The sequence below is a fragment of the Trichoderma asperellum genome, chromosome 4 (genome assembly GCF_020647865.1).
Source record: "Trichoderma asperellum chromosome 4, complete sequence".
Classification (NCBI taxonomy): Eukaryota; Fungi; Ascomycota; class Sordariomycetes; order Hypocreales; family Hypocreaceae; genus Trichoderma; species Trichoderma asperellum.
This window is the reverse complement of record NC_089418.1, coordinates 2,696,589-2,711,329: the sequence shown is the minus strand read 5'-3', so window position 1 is coordinate 2,711,329 and position 14,741 is coordinate 2,696,589. Positions and strand designations below refer to the sequence as shown.

Here is a 14,741-nt window from a genome sequence, read left to right as displayed (position 1 = left end):
ACCCTGAACTCGTACTCAATCGGGAGCACGGGAGTCCATGTACATGTAAGGCAAAGCAGGCTTGGTTCGTGTTTGTCTGGCCCGGCTTGATAGTAGGGCCGCTTCCAGGGTGATGTGATGTTATCTATGCATCCATCGAGCCGAGCCTCCAGCTGACGGTATCGGTAAGAGAAGTACGGTATCGGTACAACGAAGCACGCATTGTCCTTGCCTTTGATTTCCCTTCGCGGTGTTAATGAAAGGGTCTGTATGGGGTAATATGTAGAGCCACAAATAATTCGCACACTGCACAGAATCTAGCATAATGCCTCCATGGTGTGACTGCTAGTCGTGATAACAATGACTCCGTGCCAGCTAGCAGACTAGCAGCGAAGCTTGGCGTCCCTTTTCTCTCTCTTTTCAACCGTACCTACTTACTTCAAACCACATACACAAATGAAGTGGCGGCATATATCGGTCAAGCCTTGGCTTGGTGCTGCATGATGGAGACGGTGTATGTGCAAGTAGGGAGCGTACTGTAGGTACGAGTCGGAGTCGGTACCCAGTACGAACGCACAACAGGCTGGCATGAAATGCTCGCCGTCTGATTGAACGATGGGCTCTGCCGACGCGCGATATCCGTTGGAGCCGAAGCCGTTGGCCACTAGGTAGAGCTAGAATTCTGGAGGACCTGCGCAGATACCAAATCTCATTCGCGCAGCAGCTCGTCCGGTTTCCAGAATATCACTCAAATAAGCCACGCATCTTTTGATACGCGCGCGAGGGCCGGGTGTCAGAAGGTGTGTGTGGTGTGCCCCGTTATTATGGCTCGCCGGGGGGATGTACGGGGTACTTGCAGTAGCAGCTGGAGTTGGGGCTGGAGCGTGCAGCCAGCGCAGCAGAAAACAGACTCCCTGGAAACGGGCGGATAGAGAAGAAAGAGGTCGAAGATCCCTGAAGAGCATGTTTGCCTCCTGAAGGGTGCGTCATACGGGATAAGACATCTGCCACCTGGGTCGTACTACAGGTGTCACTGCCGCGGAGGAAAGCGTTCTGAAAGCGCAGGTTGCATGTACCTCCGACTGCCTCTAGTGCTACGGTACCCCATGTAGAGGCACTTGCAAGTGCTTCATGCGACAGACCCAATTGCATTGATTCGGATGCTTACCTTGTACAAGTACTTGAATGATCTCCAGCTCCAACTCAATGGCGCTCGCGGAAATATCAATTTCATCGGGGGCCCAGGTCCAGGTCCAAGTCTTGCAGGTACACGGTACACGCGACTGGTACGTGCGCTTCGTAGTGTTTTTTCCCTCTTTTTTTTTTTCTTTAACAGGGCAGGGACCAAGTCGGCCGGCGCGATTGGCAAAATTCGCGCAGGCAAAAGAAAAAAATCCACCTGGTATGGCGCCGTCATGATTTCCCCACATGGGGCGCCCGGGTAACCTGTGCAAAAGAGGCTGGGAGAGCGAATAATGGGAGCAAGCTGGCCTAGCCCGGAGAGGTAACGGAGCGGTGCTAGTGCGAATCGAGAGGACTTTGTACCTACCTTAGGAGCGAAAGTCAGAAAAAAAAAAGTGAAGAAAAAAAAAAAAAAAAAACTTGGCGGCACACTCTCGACAAGAGTCGCCGCACGTACCGGCCGAGGATGGGCGCTAAGGCGGCCAGGGTCAGGCGCATGCCGTGTTCCGATCAACGACTACAAGCTTTTTCGCGCGAGCCGGCCGCGGTGTAGCGAGTACCTCCCCTTCGCCGTCGATGGGCTCCAGCTCATGACATGCCGTACCAGGCGCGAATCCTTTTTCTGGCTTCGCGCCCGCCAATTCTTTTTATCCTGTCTCTTCTCTTTTTCTTCTTTTCTTTCTTCTCCTCCAACCCTCTCGTCCTCCGTGCCTTGGTTCGTCTCGTCTCTCCAGAGCAGTGCTGCGTGTCTCGCCAATCGTCAATCGCCCATCGACAATCCAGGCTACCCCGTCTTTTCTCTTCCAACCTTTTCGCTAAGCAACAGGACAAAAAAGGTCAGAGCGCCAGTTCAATCCCCCCCAAAAAGCCAAGTTTTCGGCCCTCCCCTGGGCATTTTTTCCCCCTTCGCCTCGCCTCGCCTCGCATCTTTCCTGCCAATTGCCAGCGGGTGGTCCGTGACGTGCCTCCCCCACTTTTCCCCTACCGAGCTCCCGCGCCTTAAAACAAAACCTCAGCGCAGTCCACTTACGCGACCTTTTTTTTTTCCAGACCCTTTCTGCCTTCATCCTCTGCACGTCTCACGTCTCACCCAACAGGTACAGACAACCCGCTCCCAATTGGTTCATTTTCCTCTTCCTTTGTCGAGCCCCAATGCACTGCACATCCAGTGGAAACACGATCTGCGAATGCACTCGACGTCGGTTCCTGTCCGTCTCATTGGATCCTGGTCATCTCGGGCGTTTTCTGAGCCGGCGCTGCTTCAGATGTTAAACCTTGTTATACTTCGCCAGAGGCTGCCACATTGGCTGGGAACTTCGCGGGGAAAAAGCTTAAGTTTGACATCTGTTCGGCCTGCCATGAGTTGCACTGGGAAATTCAATGAGATGCATTGGAACTGTCGGTTTTTGTGAGGCATTTGATGGAGTTTCCACATCGCCCTGCCCCTGTCCCTTACCGCTTCCTCACCCCTGGCACGTTCCTCGGACCTATTCATTGTTCAATTGAGACATAAATACCACTGAGGCACCCCGACACTAACTCGCCTTCTTCATCCAGACAAAGCAAACTCTCCCCTCAGACACAATGGCCGCCATCGACAAGCAACTCATTGCCGCCCGGGATGTTGCCTCCCAGCTCATGAAGCGAAAGAACTTCGCTGCCAGAGAGCCTGGTGTCATTGTCGTCTTCTGCATCGTCTTCATTGGTAAGTCGCCGCCACTCATACACATGCATCATGTACAAGGTCAATTGTTCTAATTCATCGCCTGTTTACAGTCGGTGTTGGTCTGTTTGGTCTTCTCGTCCACAAGTGGATTCAGAGGAGAAAAGCTGCCACCAAGTCTCAGATCTAGACGACATCCTGAGGCTAGGGGAAGAGGGGGTTGGACTCTAAGGTGTCGACGGAGAGGGGACGCAGTAATGGACCGTGATTGTTAAATGGCGAAATGGTGTTGCGCGCGACATTTCAGCGTGGTTATAAACAGCGACACGTTGCGCGCGTCAAAAAAACAGCAAGCCGCCCAAAGTATAATATTTTATCAACCTGACCACGAGCAACACCAGCCAAGTCGTCATCTTGTCGTCAAAGTTTGTCAACAACAACATGCGCGATATCGGCCAACTAATGTATATACGCATGCGTTATCTGCTCGCAATTCAAGCCCGCCATCGCTCTATGATCGGTGGGCTTGGCTACTATCTATTGGTGTCGGAGATTTTTGAATGGCGCGCTCGTGCTCGTGGCCACAGGAAGCTGTATTCTCTATTATCTAATACTCCTGATACCTCATACAACAATCTAGTTATTATAAAGATATAAAGTTTTCCTATTGTTCAATTCACACTCGCTCTCCTTGCGCATCTATTTCTACCGGTGATTGTCTAAGACCCAATACTAATGTTTACAAGTCCCTAAGAAAATACAGATACAAGTACCAAAAAAATCACAACCCTTCCTTGGCCAGCATGTCGGCCACGTCAAGGTAAAACGCAACCGCATTAAACGTCCTCTTCATGCCCATCCACTCGCGCATCGTCCACGCCGCCCGGTTCGACCAATTGATCAAATCCAAATGACTGACTCCCATCAGCGTCCCCTGATACACCCCCCATCGACTGCTCTCCACGCTGACCAGCCCATCATTCTCCCCCTCGGCCCTGCCCACGACGCCATACGGTAGCCTAAAGGCCCCCAGCAGCGAAGGCTCGTCAATGGCCGCCCCGTACGAAAAGTACCTGACCGACTCGTCGTCCCTCACGCGCGGGTTGAATTCCTCGCGCATGTACCGCGTCGTCAGCTGCCCAAACGCAGAGGTGCCCAGGCCTGCGCGCCGGATGATGCCGTACAGCCGGGGCAGGTGGATCGGCCCGGCGCCGCGCTCGACGAGGTAATCCGCAAAGGGGCTGCCGCGATGCGGCGTGGCGATTGTCACGAGCGACGCGACGCGGACGTTGGCGAGGGCCGGCTTGAGGCGGGAGATCATGTAGCGGGCGTCGAGGCCGCCCATGCTGTGGGCGATGATGTTTACGGTTGGCGCCGCATGCTCCTTGTGCGTGCTGGTTTGGGCGAGGATGTCGGCCGCGAGCTTGGCGGCGCGCTCCTCGATTGAGCCCGTGGGCGGGACGGACGCGGTGATGACGGTGCAGTTGTTCTGCGCGAGGGCCTGCTTGATGCCGTGCCAGTACTCAATGGGCGGGAGGAGGGCTGAGACTCTGAGTTCGGAGAAGCCGAGGAGGCCGTGGGCGAGGACGATGGGATGTTTGGGCGTAGCTGTAAATCCTTTGTCAACTTTTTTTTTTTTTTTTTTTTTTTTTTTTTTTTTTTTTGGTTTTTGAAGATGAGAGGGCTTTATTTTTGGGGGAGTAGAATGTATATCCCACATACCGTAGTTCTCGCGGATAGTAGCATATTCATCATGTATGCGTCTCCCAAAGTCACGAATGCGAGGATCGTGACTGGATTTGAGATGCGGCTTAGCGGTGCTGAAGAGCTGATGCGAAGAAGAGCGTAGGTTCGGCGGGGGACGAGAGAGGCGAGGGCCGCGATGAAGAAGCCATTTTCTCATGGCTCTTTTTTTGTCTGGATGCTATAGATGAAGCATAATTTGGAAGGGAGGGTGGCAGTAGGTGAAAGAAAGGTGTTGCTGGTAGTGATTGCGCCTTGGTGAAGCTAGATGCTGTTTTTAGTGTCGGGAAAGTTGCTGACGTCACTGTCGCAAGTTGTATTTTGAGTATGGCGGCTTTTCAAGTCCATAGCTTTACTGTGCCTTGAAATTGAGTCATTAGCCTCCTGGTTACGTGTGTTGAGAAAGATATCTAACATATCTCATTACTCGATAGCTCTCTGCATGCAGTTGTGGTTGGTATAACTTTCATATTGGCTGTGTTATGATCTGCAGAAAAATGCTACTCGGAGTTATTTACCATCCCTCATTATATACAGGTCCATAGATATGCCGCACGCGTTTAACCCATCTCCCAAATCTATGCTTGTCCAATTCTTTATGCACAAAATCTTTCTCATACAAACTCCTCCCACATATTTCCCTCAATGCAAGTAACCAATCACCGAGGTGAAAAAGAATAATAATAAGAAAAACCACATCTCATAATCAATTCAGTCAACCCTAGCTTTTGGTAGGGGGCATCTCGCTAGGCGCATTCTCATTCGTCACGCCACTATAGGCCGGCCGTGGCCGTAATCCGTCAAACGGCCCAGATAAATTCTCTGCCATGGCTTCATCGTAGCTCGGAGGCGGTACGTCCTCATAAGCCGGAATATCGCCCGGTGGTAGCTGCGGAGGGTATAGAGGATCTTGCGGAGGTCTTGGAGGCATAGCGGGTGCAGCAGGTGCGCTTGGCCGCCGGGCAATTCTTTGAGTTTGAGGAACTCCAAGATTCCCTGAGCCGCTGGCCTCGGAGACAGAAGTCCGGGGAGGCAGCCGAGGAGCTCGAGAAATGGTAACCTCCCCTGGGCGCGTGTTCCGAGCAGCTTCCAGCAGCTCAGGAGGTGGCGTGATGCCGGAAAAGACGCTGACGTTTGCAAAATGCAGAGGCAGAAACAGAGCTTGGGGCTGCGTAGAGTCCTTGGACATCTTTGGCTTCCCCCAGCTCACTCCCAGCTTAAGTTCCACTTCGTACTTTCGAGAGAGGTTGCAGGTATTGAAAGAAGGGGCGACAGTATTGGGTAGGGGCCTGCTCCTCCAGAGCTCATCTGATAGTATCAACTCTTCCCCAACTTTATCTCCCGCGCCACATAGGGGGATTTCGAGGTCTGTGTAGGAGGCAACAACCCAGCGGTTGCCTTTAGGACTGACCAAGCCATGTGCCCTGATTTCCGTCACGCTAATCAGGTCCATCTGGAACGATATCAGGTAGACTTGTTCGGGGCTGTCGACGAGCTTCTTTACAATGAGCCGGAGGGGAATTGGCTGATTGCAGGTGAGAATGGAAGGATGCGGTAACCGGGCTGAAATTTCTATTGATGGGGGCGTCGGGGCGTCGGTGATTGGGGTCGCCAAAGAGTCATTCTTTTTGCTGCTGAAGAGTGAACTGCGCTTCTTCTGTCCTGGCGTTCGTGGCTGGAAGGAAAAGGGGCGCCGAGCGAAGGCCTCTTGGCCGGTGATGGGAGGCCGAGGCGGTTCAATGGGCAGAAACTTGAAGCCGAGCTGGTAGCGCCAGTTTTCCTTCAGAAGCCCAGGCCGTTGAACCGTGACTTTGATATAATACCGGATTTCCGCCGCCATGGGATATCCAGTCAACGATGGGGGCAGAGTCGCCGTGGCATGCCGCAGATACAGCTGCTTCGTGCCGTCCATGACCCTGACGCCGCTTAGTCCAAAGAGGCCGCCGCTGGCCCCGTAGCCTCCAATGCCGGCCAGACCGCCGATTCTCGCCATGGCTTGAGGGTTGCTGCACGCATTGTTGATGGGCAGCTTGAACTTGAAGGGAAACTGGTGCTGGCCGGCATCGAGGGGATACGACCCGTAGGGACTGGAGGAGCTTTCATAGTAATCGTCTGGGAAAACCTTTACTAGCTTGTACAAGATCTTGTGGTTCTCGCTGACGAAGCTGCCCGGAGGCCCCGGTGGGGGACCGGCCCGGGCAGTGTTTGGCTCGTAGCCGTAGTTTTTGGGAACCTGGAGAGCTGTGCCGGACTCTCCCTCGAGTTTGACGACGATGGAACCGATCTGCTCGCTCCTAGGGAGGTTCAGAATGACCTTGCCGGAGACGGCATCGAGATTGGTGTAGAACTCTGGCTGGTTATCCAGCGCAATTTTGATGGACATGTTTAGTGATTCAGCCGCTCCTTGGCGAGCAGATGGGCCTGCCCGCACGGCTATGGAATGCAATGGCGAATGGTGAGCAACGAGGAAAAATAACGAAGAAACACAGAAATGAATTTTTTGCTGCTAGCTCTGCGCAATTGGGCAAGCAGACGAGAAGGCTAGTCGGACGACGCTCGGCAATGGATCAGACGAGGGCTAAATGCGGCGCAATGTCATTGTCTGCGCGCGAGACCGGCGAAACGACGCAGAGTCAAGCCGGATGGCGAACCCGAGATAATTAATAACTAAGAGGGCAAACACGGCAGGGCTGTCTCAGGGCTGAGAAGAGGACCACGCGTCAGGTCGTTTGGCGATGGAGGCGCAGCCTTAATCCACGCCGTGAGCTCGTGGGTTGGATTTTGGCGGTTGATGTCATGCCCGCAAATTGCATGGCGCGGCGTGCCTGCTGCTTAATCCGTAACGCCAGTGTGGCTTGCCGCGCGAGGCACTGACGACGTCGCTGAGGCGCAAAACCCGCTGGATCCGACCGGCGTGGCTTTCATGTCTGAAGCTCTTGAGCTTGCGGCTGGTCCTCTGCAGAAGCTTGACCGTTCTGGAAGCAGCTGCGACGAATGCAACGGGAGTCGGATGATTTGAGCATTTACTGTTTTATTTTTAAACAAAGCATCGTTGTCTTGTTCGGCGCGAGCGAGTTGGACCTAGCTTTGCTGCTGCGGAAGCCCTGTGCTTTGACGCTGAGAGCTTAGCTTGGCGCTGAGAGCTTTACGTGGCTGGCTACGAGAAGGGAGCAAAGCAACAATCCCATCACAGCGACGACAAATGGACTCGGACCAGGATGAACCGACTGGCCATCACCCGTTGACTAAATGTTTACCACGACATCCTCTGCAGGCGTGAATACCCACGTACCATGTAGGTGCCAAAACACCCGCGACGGCAAAGTTTCCTCCTCCATGCTCTGCTGCTGCGAACGGGTCACGGTTTAGGAGCTGCACTGCTTGTATGAAAGCAGCTAGTTGATGTTGCATTTGCGCTGAGGCGCTCTTCGCTGCAACTTCACCTCACACTGCCCGCCTATCGGCATCCACCTCGCCTCGTACTGCACTCTCCGGCGCATCATGTGATGGCCAGATTAATTCCATCCATTGGCCGTGAACATCCTCTGCTGGATGCGCTGTTTCTCTGATTTCCATGTCGACCGTCTGTCAACTGACGCCGGCCTGTTCTACCATTCACAAATCATGTTTGGCTCGTTGGGCATCGCCTGTTCCGCACCGGTGCTCGCGTGGAGAGAAAAACCGGGTTGTGTCTTTACGGCTGTTGGTTCCAGGCACTTCGGCTGCATATTTCACCTCTGCCATGGCGCCATTTTCAGTCCCCAGATTCTCCAGCGGAAGGTTGTTTGGCACATAGTCAGGCCTCGTCAACCTGCAGTGGATCCATTGTTGGCTCTCGCTCGCCTCTGCAGTCCACCCTTTCGACCTCGTTGCAACATCGTGATAAGTGTACGAGTAATGCCTGCTACTACTAGCTTCTGGGCTGTGAAGAACCAACTGCATAGGACAAAGGGATGATGCTTTGGATTAGTCAACTGGCTGTCTTTGATTCCATCTGACCAGAGGCCCAGACTGGATGACTTGCCAAGAATATCGAGAAGAAGCAACTTCACCTTACTATTCGATACAGCTCAAACTCGAGTACGAGCGTACAGCGGCATGGGTTTCAAAGTATGGGTTCCTCTCTGACGAGAATCTTTGCCGCGAAATCACAAGAGATTGGCATGCCGGGTCGTATTGGCATGGCAGCCGGTGTCACCAACCGCAATCAGGAAGCTGTATAACACGAATGGCCAAAAGTCGGTTGATGGAGCCAGACTGCCGGATCCTATGCTCTCCTCTCTTTGTGTCAACCTGTCTGCCTCTTGAAATGGGCTCCATCCAATATCCATGCTGCAGCAGACCAACGCACTTATGTGCGGACATAATAGGCTAGTGAGCAGGGGTGTCAACCAACAGCAGAAACCATTAGTACCACGGCACGGCACGGTATTATCCCCGAATAGGCTCTGTTACTGGCCCCCATCCCGTCAACAAGATTCTCCTCCGTCTGAAAAGAGAACTGATCGGTGGAGAGGAAAATATCATGACCCCTGCTCTAGTGATACGCCGAACGGCAGTGACTTCTGCAGCCTTAGCTCGGATGCTCTCGATCAAAGATGACCAGGGAGCTACTCCATCGGGCTGTGGCCCCCCGATCTGCCTGCCATCCTTCGAGCAACAGCTAGCAATATGCCGTCCATGGATATCTATTAAATAGCCAGCGAATCCCTAATCCGTCTCCTCCCTGATGGGATTTCCTGCCCATGGCTAGGAGCATTTGAGGTTACTGCACCAGACTACTGTTCATCATGGCAACTAACTGTGGCTCAACATGCCCTACCGAGAACGGATTCTTCTCAAATGATCTTAGTATCGGGGCCAGTGCAGTCTTCCTCGCTCTCTATGCCTTCTTGACACCCGTCACTTTTTACCAAGGGTACCGGTTCCGCACTCCAGGCTTCTCTGCCTTGCTGGCAACTGGACTCTCCTTTGAAGTCTTGGGGTTTCTAGGGAGAATACTTCTGCACCACACTCGAGATCACCAAGGCTACTTTGCCCTCACTCTATTAGGGAGTGTTCTTGGAGCAACATTTATATGCAGTGCCATGTCGATTGTACTGCCTCATATACTTGCCCTCTTCGGAGACCGGCACGCACCATGTCAATCTTTCTTTACAGCTTTCCTCTTGAGTGCTCTGCTCATAGTGAGCCTCATACTCAACATAATCGGCATTGTTTTTGTTGTTTATGGGTATGGGGGAGTAAGCGTATGTTGTTAAACTCGTGTTTATGTCCGGCAAAGTCTTTCTGCTAATATCCTCGAAAGCGTGATCGAAGTGCCGACATCATTGCTGGAGGGCTGGGTGCTCAAATTTTCTTATTACTAGTCATCTCCGCAGTGTATACTTGCTTTATCATTGGTCTGAGACCCGAGGACGAAGTTCCGAACCCAGCACACTCAGAAATCTATTATTCTAGCCGCTTCTCCAAGTTCCTCCGTTGTGAGTACTTCCCAAGTGAGCCCCAACCTAAGCAGAATATACCCCCTAACACTGCAAAGGCATGGAGATGTCAACCTTTCTCCTTCTCGGGCACACGATATATCGGATCTTCGAAATGATTGGAGGCATAGAAGGCACTCTATTCCAGAGCGAGCCTGCTTTCATGATCATGGACGCGCTTGTTCCATTCCTCGCCTGTCTCCTCTTAACGGTGGCCCATCCAGGTGCTGCGTTTGGATCATCTTGGGCTTCAACCTCCTCTCGGAAACACAAGCGTCGCGGACCTTCTCTGCCACCACTGCAAACCTCGTTTGGCCACGCCGTCCATCACCGCTACGATCCTAATATCCGCCAACAATTTTCTCCTTCTACTCAACGGCCACTTCGAGAGGTTAAGCCCCCGCCTACGTACGGTTCTTACGGTTTACCATCATCTCCACGGCCGTTGAATAAGCCACTGAGCCCGATAATCTTGTCACCAATATCGGCCCGAACGGTGAACCCGGAGAGACTAAGTGAACGATTGGAGAGGTGGGTAGTGCCGCCAGAGTTGGTAGACAGTGAAGAGCTATGGTAGCCGGGCGAAGGGCGTATGTGGAGGAATTGGATCCAACGGCATCTGACAGCGTCTGCAGAGATATTGCTCCACTGTCACTGCTTCTGTGAATACGAGGGAAACTATGCTCCCCTCATGTACAAGTATATAGACAGCAAGAACTGCGTTCAACCCGGCACATTGGGTATAATGTACGGGTCGAAGTGGTTCGAGACCCTGCAAGGGGCGAATGAGCCTATGAGATTAAAGAAATTGATTAAAGTTGTTCAACTCCCATTGGATCTCCTTGTTCCCTGGAGACTGTATTCACCAAGGCGCGGCTAGTTCGCTTACGGTTCCACAAGAATCGTCTCTTTTCCGCAGAGGGCGCGCGGATAAAGAGGATAGCTCCGTCTCGGCAGCTATCCTCGCTTCCCGCGGAAGATGTTCCCTGCTTTGCGCGTTTTTTCTCCCCTTGAATGGCGGCGCATGTTGCGTGCGCGGCTGCGATGTGATATGTAGTGCTGCGATCTCCATCACAAGGCGGTTGTGATGGTGATTCGTCGATTAACCGCCGCTTAGCAAACTTTTGGGCGGGCACTTGTACCCCCTGCACGAACCATGCCAGGGGACCCATGGAGCCGCGTATCTATCGGGATCAAAAGCTTGGATGCTCATGGAGGTTCGATTTTTCTTTTTCTCAAGATGGAAAAGCTTTGAAGCTTTGGACTATTTGAGCAGGGGGTTGTGAGGCGATTGCAAGGGACTGTAAGACGGATTTCGCCCGTAAAGGCTTGAATGGAGTCCACAAAAGGGCGATGGCACATCTTGACATCAGGTGATGATTGAGATTTGCAATTTGCTACTTCGAGCTGTCAAGCGCCCGGAATCATTCCGGCGGGGCCGTTGGAGTTGTATCGCGAGGCTTTGGGAAAACAAACAGGGTATTTCTTGGTCGAAACAAATTGTGTCGATCAAGACAAGCTCGCTTGAGGCGTTTGTCATGGGCTCTCCACATTTTGGATCCGCGCGCTGCTCGCGTCTGTTCAGTTTTCCTCTTGCGTTATGTTGGATCAGCAGCAGAAGGATTGTCCGCGGAGGATTGTACAGCCCGGCTGATGTTCTTTGCAAGTAGGGGGCCAACAACTTTTATTTCTCCTCTGAGCAGCAATGCCGCGGGAGTGAGAAGTGGATGTAGCGGGGGCGTTTTTTTTTTTTTTTTTTTTGTTTCTCCCACCATATGAGCTTGGCCGGTTTGATAGGTGGTGGAGAAGTTGTTGACTGACGAGAGTGAGGGACATTTGCGTGTGCAACTTGTTCAATTCACATGAACTCTTTAGAATGTATCGTAGGACTATGGTAACGTTGCTGTGAGAAGCTAGATTTTGTATTGAGATGTGTATCTGGTAGTGACTAGGACTTTCATGAACACTCTCTCATGTCATATAGCTTCAACTAATTCACCTCAAAAGCAAACTGTGACAATATATAAGAAAGAAGGGACGATATTTAGTGATTTGTTCATAGAGTATGAGGATATGTAAATTTACAGAATTCCATCTCGCAATAAACTGATCCAAATATCACACCTTGGAACAAATACAGGATGAGCTGTGCAGAGCCTTGATCTTTTTGCATAAGTTGGATAGAAGTTGCCATAAATGAAAAAAAAAAGGACCATGAAGAATATTGAGAAAACTGCCTAGCTGGTGTGCAGACACAGCTCACCCATTTTCCCATTTTCCAACTCAAATACTCCGTAGACACTGGACAGTTGTAACCAGTATAGTGCCATCAGTTAGCATTCGCCGGCTGGATGAAGGTCTAGCGGGTCCTTGCATGATTCCTCATTACAATTCAATGAGGGCCGGTAATCGCCACTTGCTTCGACACCTTCACTTTCCATAAACATCATGTATCCCCTGACCCCGTGCCTCATTCCTGCGAAATATCGGCCTCCATCAAACTTTTTTGATCGGCTTGGTTATATTTTTCTCCTGTATCCCCGGTACATGCTGCTCTCTTCGTTAAAGCACCTGTGGCCGCGGCAGTCCTTGGATTCAACGCAAAGCCAAATAAAGTCTGGTTCCAGATTATCTTCATTATAACTTTCTTTTCCAGGAGTTTCCTTTTGTAAATGCGAAACGTCTTTTTGAAATGACCTCCGTAGAGTACAACTATCCCCGGGACAAGGAACTTTGTCAAAACAATTATTGTAACGAACATCTTCAGAATTAGGGTCATAGAAACTGTATGACTCGGTGCACTGCGTGTGCTGCATCTCAGAAGCTTTCATCGACCTAGCTTCGTCGAAGTGTTACTGAAGGCTATGCCGAGTGATGTGTAAGAATGGGGCAATTGAGAATCGAGAAGGTAAGATTCCAAGTTAGCGGTGTAAGAGCAAAAATGATAGAGAAAATGTTCAGCTTTACCTATCCCTTATATATACCATATACCCATTTACATGGTGTTCGTTTTCGCACGTCATACGATCGCAGTTATGGTCAGTGGCAATTTTTAGGCAGACAATAGTTTTAGACAGAGGTGGTTGACTGGATGGGCTACTTGTCGTTGATGCGTTCAGCTTTATTCACCTATCCATTGAACAAACTTGGATAGGCTAGGAAAGGACGATATTACATGAGAAGAGCCTATAATAGCATGCGAGGATGTATATGTCATTCAGAACCAAGTACAATGACGGCATGTCAAACATCCCTCGCAGCGTTTTGGGCATCAAGGTGAAAGTTTATTTACATACTATTTACTTCCATTTATTACGTATGTGATTGTTTACTTGCATGTAGATATTGTAACAGGCTATATTAAAGGCGACTATCCCATGGCGGAGACTATATCTCAACATAAAGTACAATATCGTATATCACTATATCTTGACGCCTTGCTTTTCCTTTGCAATTAGCTTGGTAAATAGACTGGTCTCGAAAACGTGCAGAATAGCAGCGAAAGCGGCTGCATACAAGATGCATCATAGAAAGCAATTGTATTCATCTGAAATAGATATCTGGATGGGTGATTGCAACCAAGTGCTGATAAAGCCCCTCCGATGCAGAACTCTCAGCGCTACCTCTAAACTTTCAAGAATTTGAAGCAGGCTCCTGCATGCTGCCTCGTTACAAGCCGACGATTACGAGAGTCGATCGCCACTTGCTTCCCAGCTGGAGTTTGCAGCAAGTATCCTCCGTTGATATCCCTCATTGGCACAAACTGTCCATTGCTGTCGAAGGCCTCGACTGGCATAACTATATCGTTACTGGAACTTAGATACATGCCAGTACTTGCGTTGAAGAACCCCCTGAAGTTTCCAGTTTCAACGCAAAGCCAAACTAAGCGTGGTGCGGGATAATAGAGGTCTTTCCTATAGCATTTTGCCCAAGAAAGCCCCCCGTTATGAACGACGAGTGCCAATCCGGATTTTCTCTCCCGAATTATAAATGCATCTCCGGGCCAAGGATTTGAGTCAAGGCGATCATTTTGGAGAGGGGTTAAACCGGTGCGCTGATTGGGTAAACCGTTGTGCTGAGTGAGCATCCCAGAAGCTGCCGTTGGTTTGAACATGGCTTGGATTGTAGCTGGAGGCTATGCTGAGTGGTAATGGAGAATCGAGAAGGTGAGGTATCTCAAGCTGGTGGTGTAGGAGTGAAGAAGTATCAGGAAATTTCAAGCTTCAACCATCCTTTAAATACCCATTTACGTGGCCTTCACTCGCTTTGTAATCTTGATTATGGAGAGGCATTTTTTTTTTCTTCAGACGCGTTTTTGGACGGCGGTTTCTGGACGAACGAATTTGGACGGCAGTTTCTGGACAGACGCGGTTGTTGGACGTCAGCTTCTGAGCAACTGCGTGATTTCAGCTCGGGATAGAGGCGAATTTTTTTTTTTTTTTTTTTTTTTTTTTGGAGACAGATGCGGTTTTATACTGATGCAACTTCTAGACAGACACAGTTTTGGACAGATGTGGTTTTGGACAGATGTGGTTTTGGACAGATGTGGTTTTGGACAGAGGCGGTTATGATAGAAGCCGTTTCTACACTAGAGGTTGAAGTACGCAGCCTAATCTCTCCCCTTACATAACCAGACTGACTGCCAACTAGAGCTTGCTTTTACGCTAAAGACGGGAGACAAAGTAGGTTGC

At 50.8% G+C, this 14,741-nt stretch overlaps 6 protein-coding genes across 6 annotated transcripts; 2 read left to right on the top strand and 4 right to left on the bottom strand.

Annotated features, from left to right (window-relative positions):
- Positions 1-1,627: 1,627 nt before the first annotated feature.
- TrAFT101_007303 (uncharacterized protein) lies at positions 1,628-3,520 on the top strand. Its single transcript, XM_066128008.1, has 4 exons — positions 1,628-1,997; positions 2,212-2,258; positions 2,719-2,866; positions 2,938-3,520. Exons 1-4 carry the CDS (start codon positions 1,757-1,759, stop codon positions 3,012-3,014), a joined length of 513 nt encoding a protein of 170 aa, XP_065984122.1. The 5' UTR covers positions 1,628-1,756; the 3' UTR covers positions 3,015-3,520.
- An 85-nt stretch (positions 3,521-3,605) lies between these two features.
- Positions 3,606-4,727, bottom strand: TrAFT101_007302 (uncharacterized protein; the record flags this gene model as incomplete). The annotated part of the gene is made up of 2 exons (XM_024904444.1): positions 3,606-4,432; positions 4,547-4,727. The coding sequence occupies 2 exons, from the start codon at positions 4,725-4,727 to the stop codon at positions 3,606-3,608; spliced, it is 1,008 nt and encodes a 335-aa protein (XP_024756506.1).
- A 561-nt stretch (positions 4,728-5,288) lies between these two features.
- TrAFT101_007301 (uncharacterized protein) lies at positions 5,289-6,950 on the bottom strand (the record flags this gene model as incomplete). The annotated part of the gene is made up of 1 exon (XM_024910233.1): positions 5,289-6,950. One exon carries the CDS (start codon positions 6,948-6,950, stop codon positions 5,289-5,291), a length of 1,662 nt encoding a protein of 553 aa, XP_024756507.1.
- Positions 6,951-9,357: 2,407 nt separating this feature from the next.
- On the top strand, positions 9,358-10,627 carry TrAFT101_007300 (uncharacterized protein; the record flags this gene model as incomplete). Its single annotated transcript, XM_024903892.2, has 3 exons — positions 9,358-9,816; positions 9,876-10,050; positions 10,110-10,627. 3 exons carry the CDS (start codon positions 9,358-9,360, stop codon positions 10,625-10,627), a joined length of 1,152 nt encoding a protein of 383 aa, XP_024756508.1.
- A 235-nt stretch (positions 10,628-10,862) lies between these two features.
- On the bottom strand, positions 10,863-12,325 carry TrAFT101_007299 (uncharacterized protein; the record flags this gene model as incomplete). Its single annotated transcript, XM_066128007.1, has 2 exons — positions 10,863-11,234; positions 12,314-12,325. 2 exons carry the CDS (start codon positions 12,323-12,325, stop codon positions 10,863-10,865), a joined length of 384 nt encoding a protein of 127 aa, XP_065984121.1.
- Positions 12,326-13,416: 1,091 nt separating this feature from the next.
- On the bottom strand, positions 13,417-14,565 carry TrAFT101_007298 (uncharacterized protein). Its single transcript, XM_024901113.2, has one exon. The coding sequence runs from the start codon at positions 14,162-14,164 to the stop codon at positions 13,676-13,678; it is 489 nt and encodes a 162-aa protein (XP_024756509.2). The 5' UTR covers positions 14,165-14,565; the 3' UTR covers positions 13,417-13,675.
- Between the last annotated feature and the right edge of the window lie 176 nt (positions 14,566-14,741).

Coding starts and splice junctions, on each gene's coding strand:
- TrAFT101_007298 (XM_024901113.2), bottom strand. CDS start 14,164: ATGTTCAAACCAACGGCAGCTTCTGGGATGCTCACTCAGCACAACGGT.
- TrAFT101_007303 (XM_066128008.1), top strand. CDS start 1,757: ATGCCGTACCAGGCGCGAATCCTTTTTCTGGCTTCGCGCCCGCCAATT. Junction 2,259..2,718: donor TCTCACGTCTCACCCAACAG/GTACAGACAACC, acceptor TTCTTCATCCAG/ACAAAGCAAACTCTCCCCTC. Junction 2,867..2,937: donor CTTCTGCATCGTCTTCATTG/GTAAGTCGCCGC, acceptor GCCTGTTTACAG/TCGGTGTTGGTCTGTTTGGT.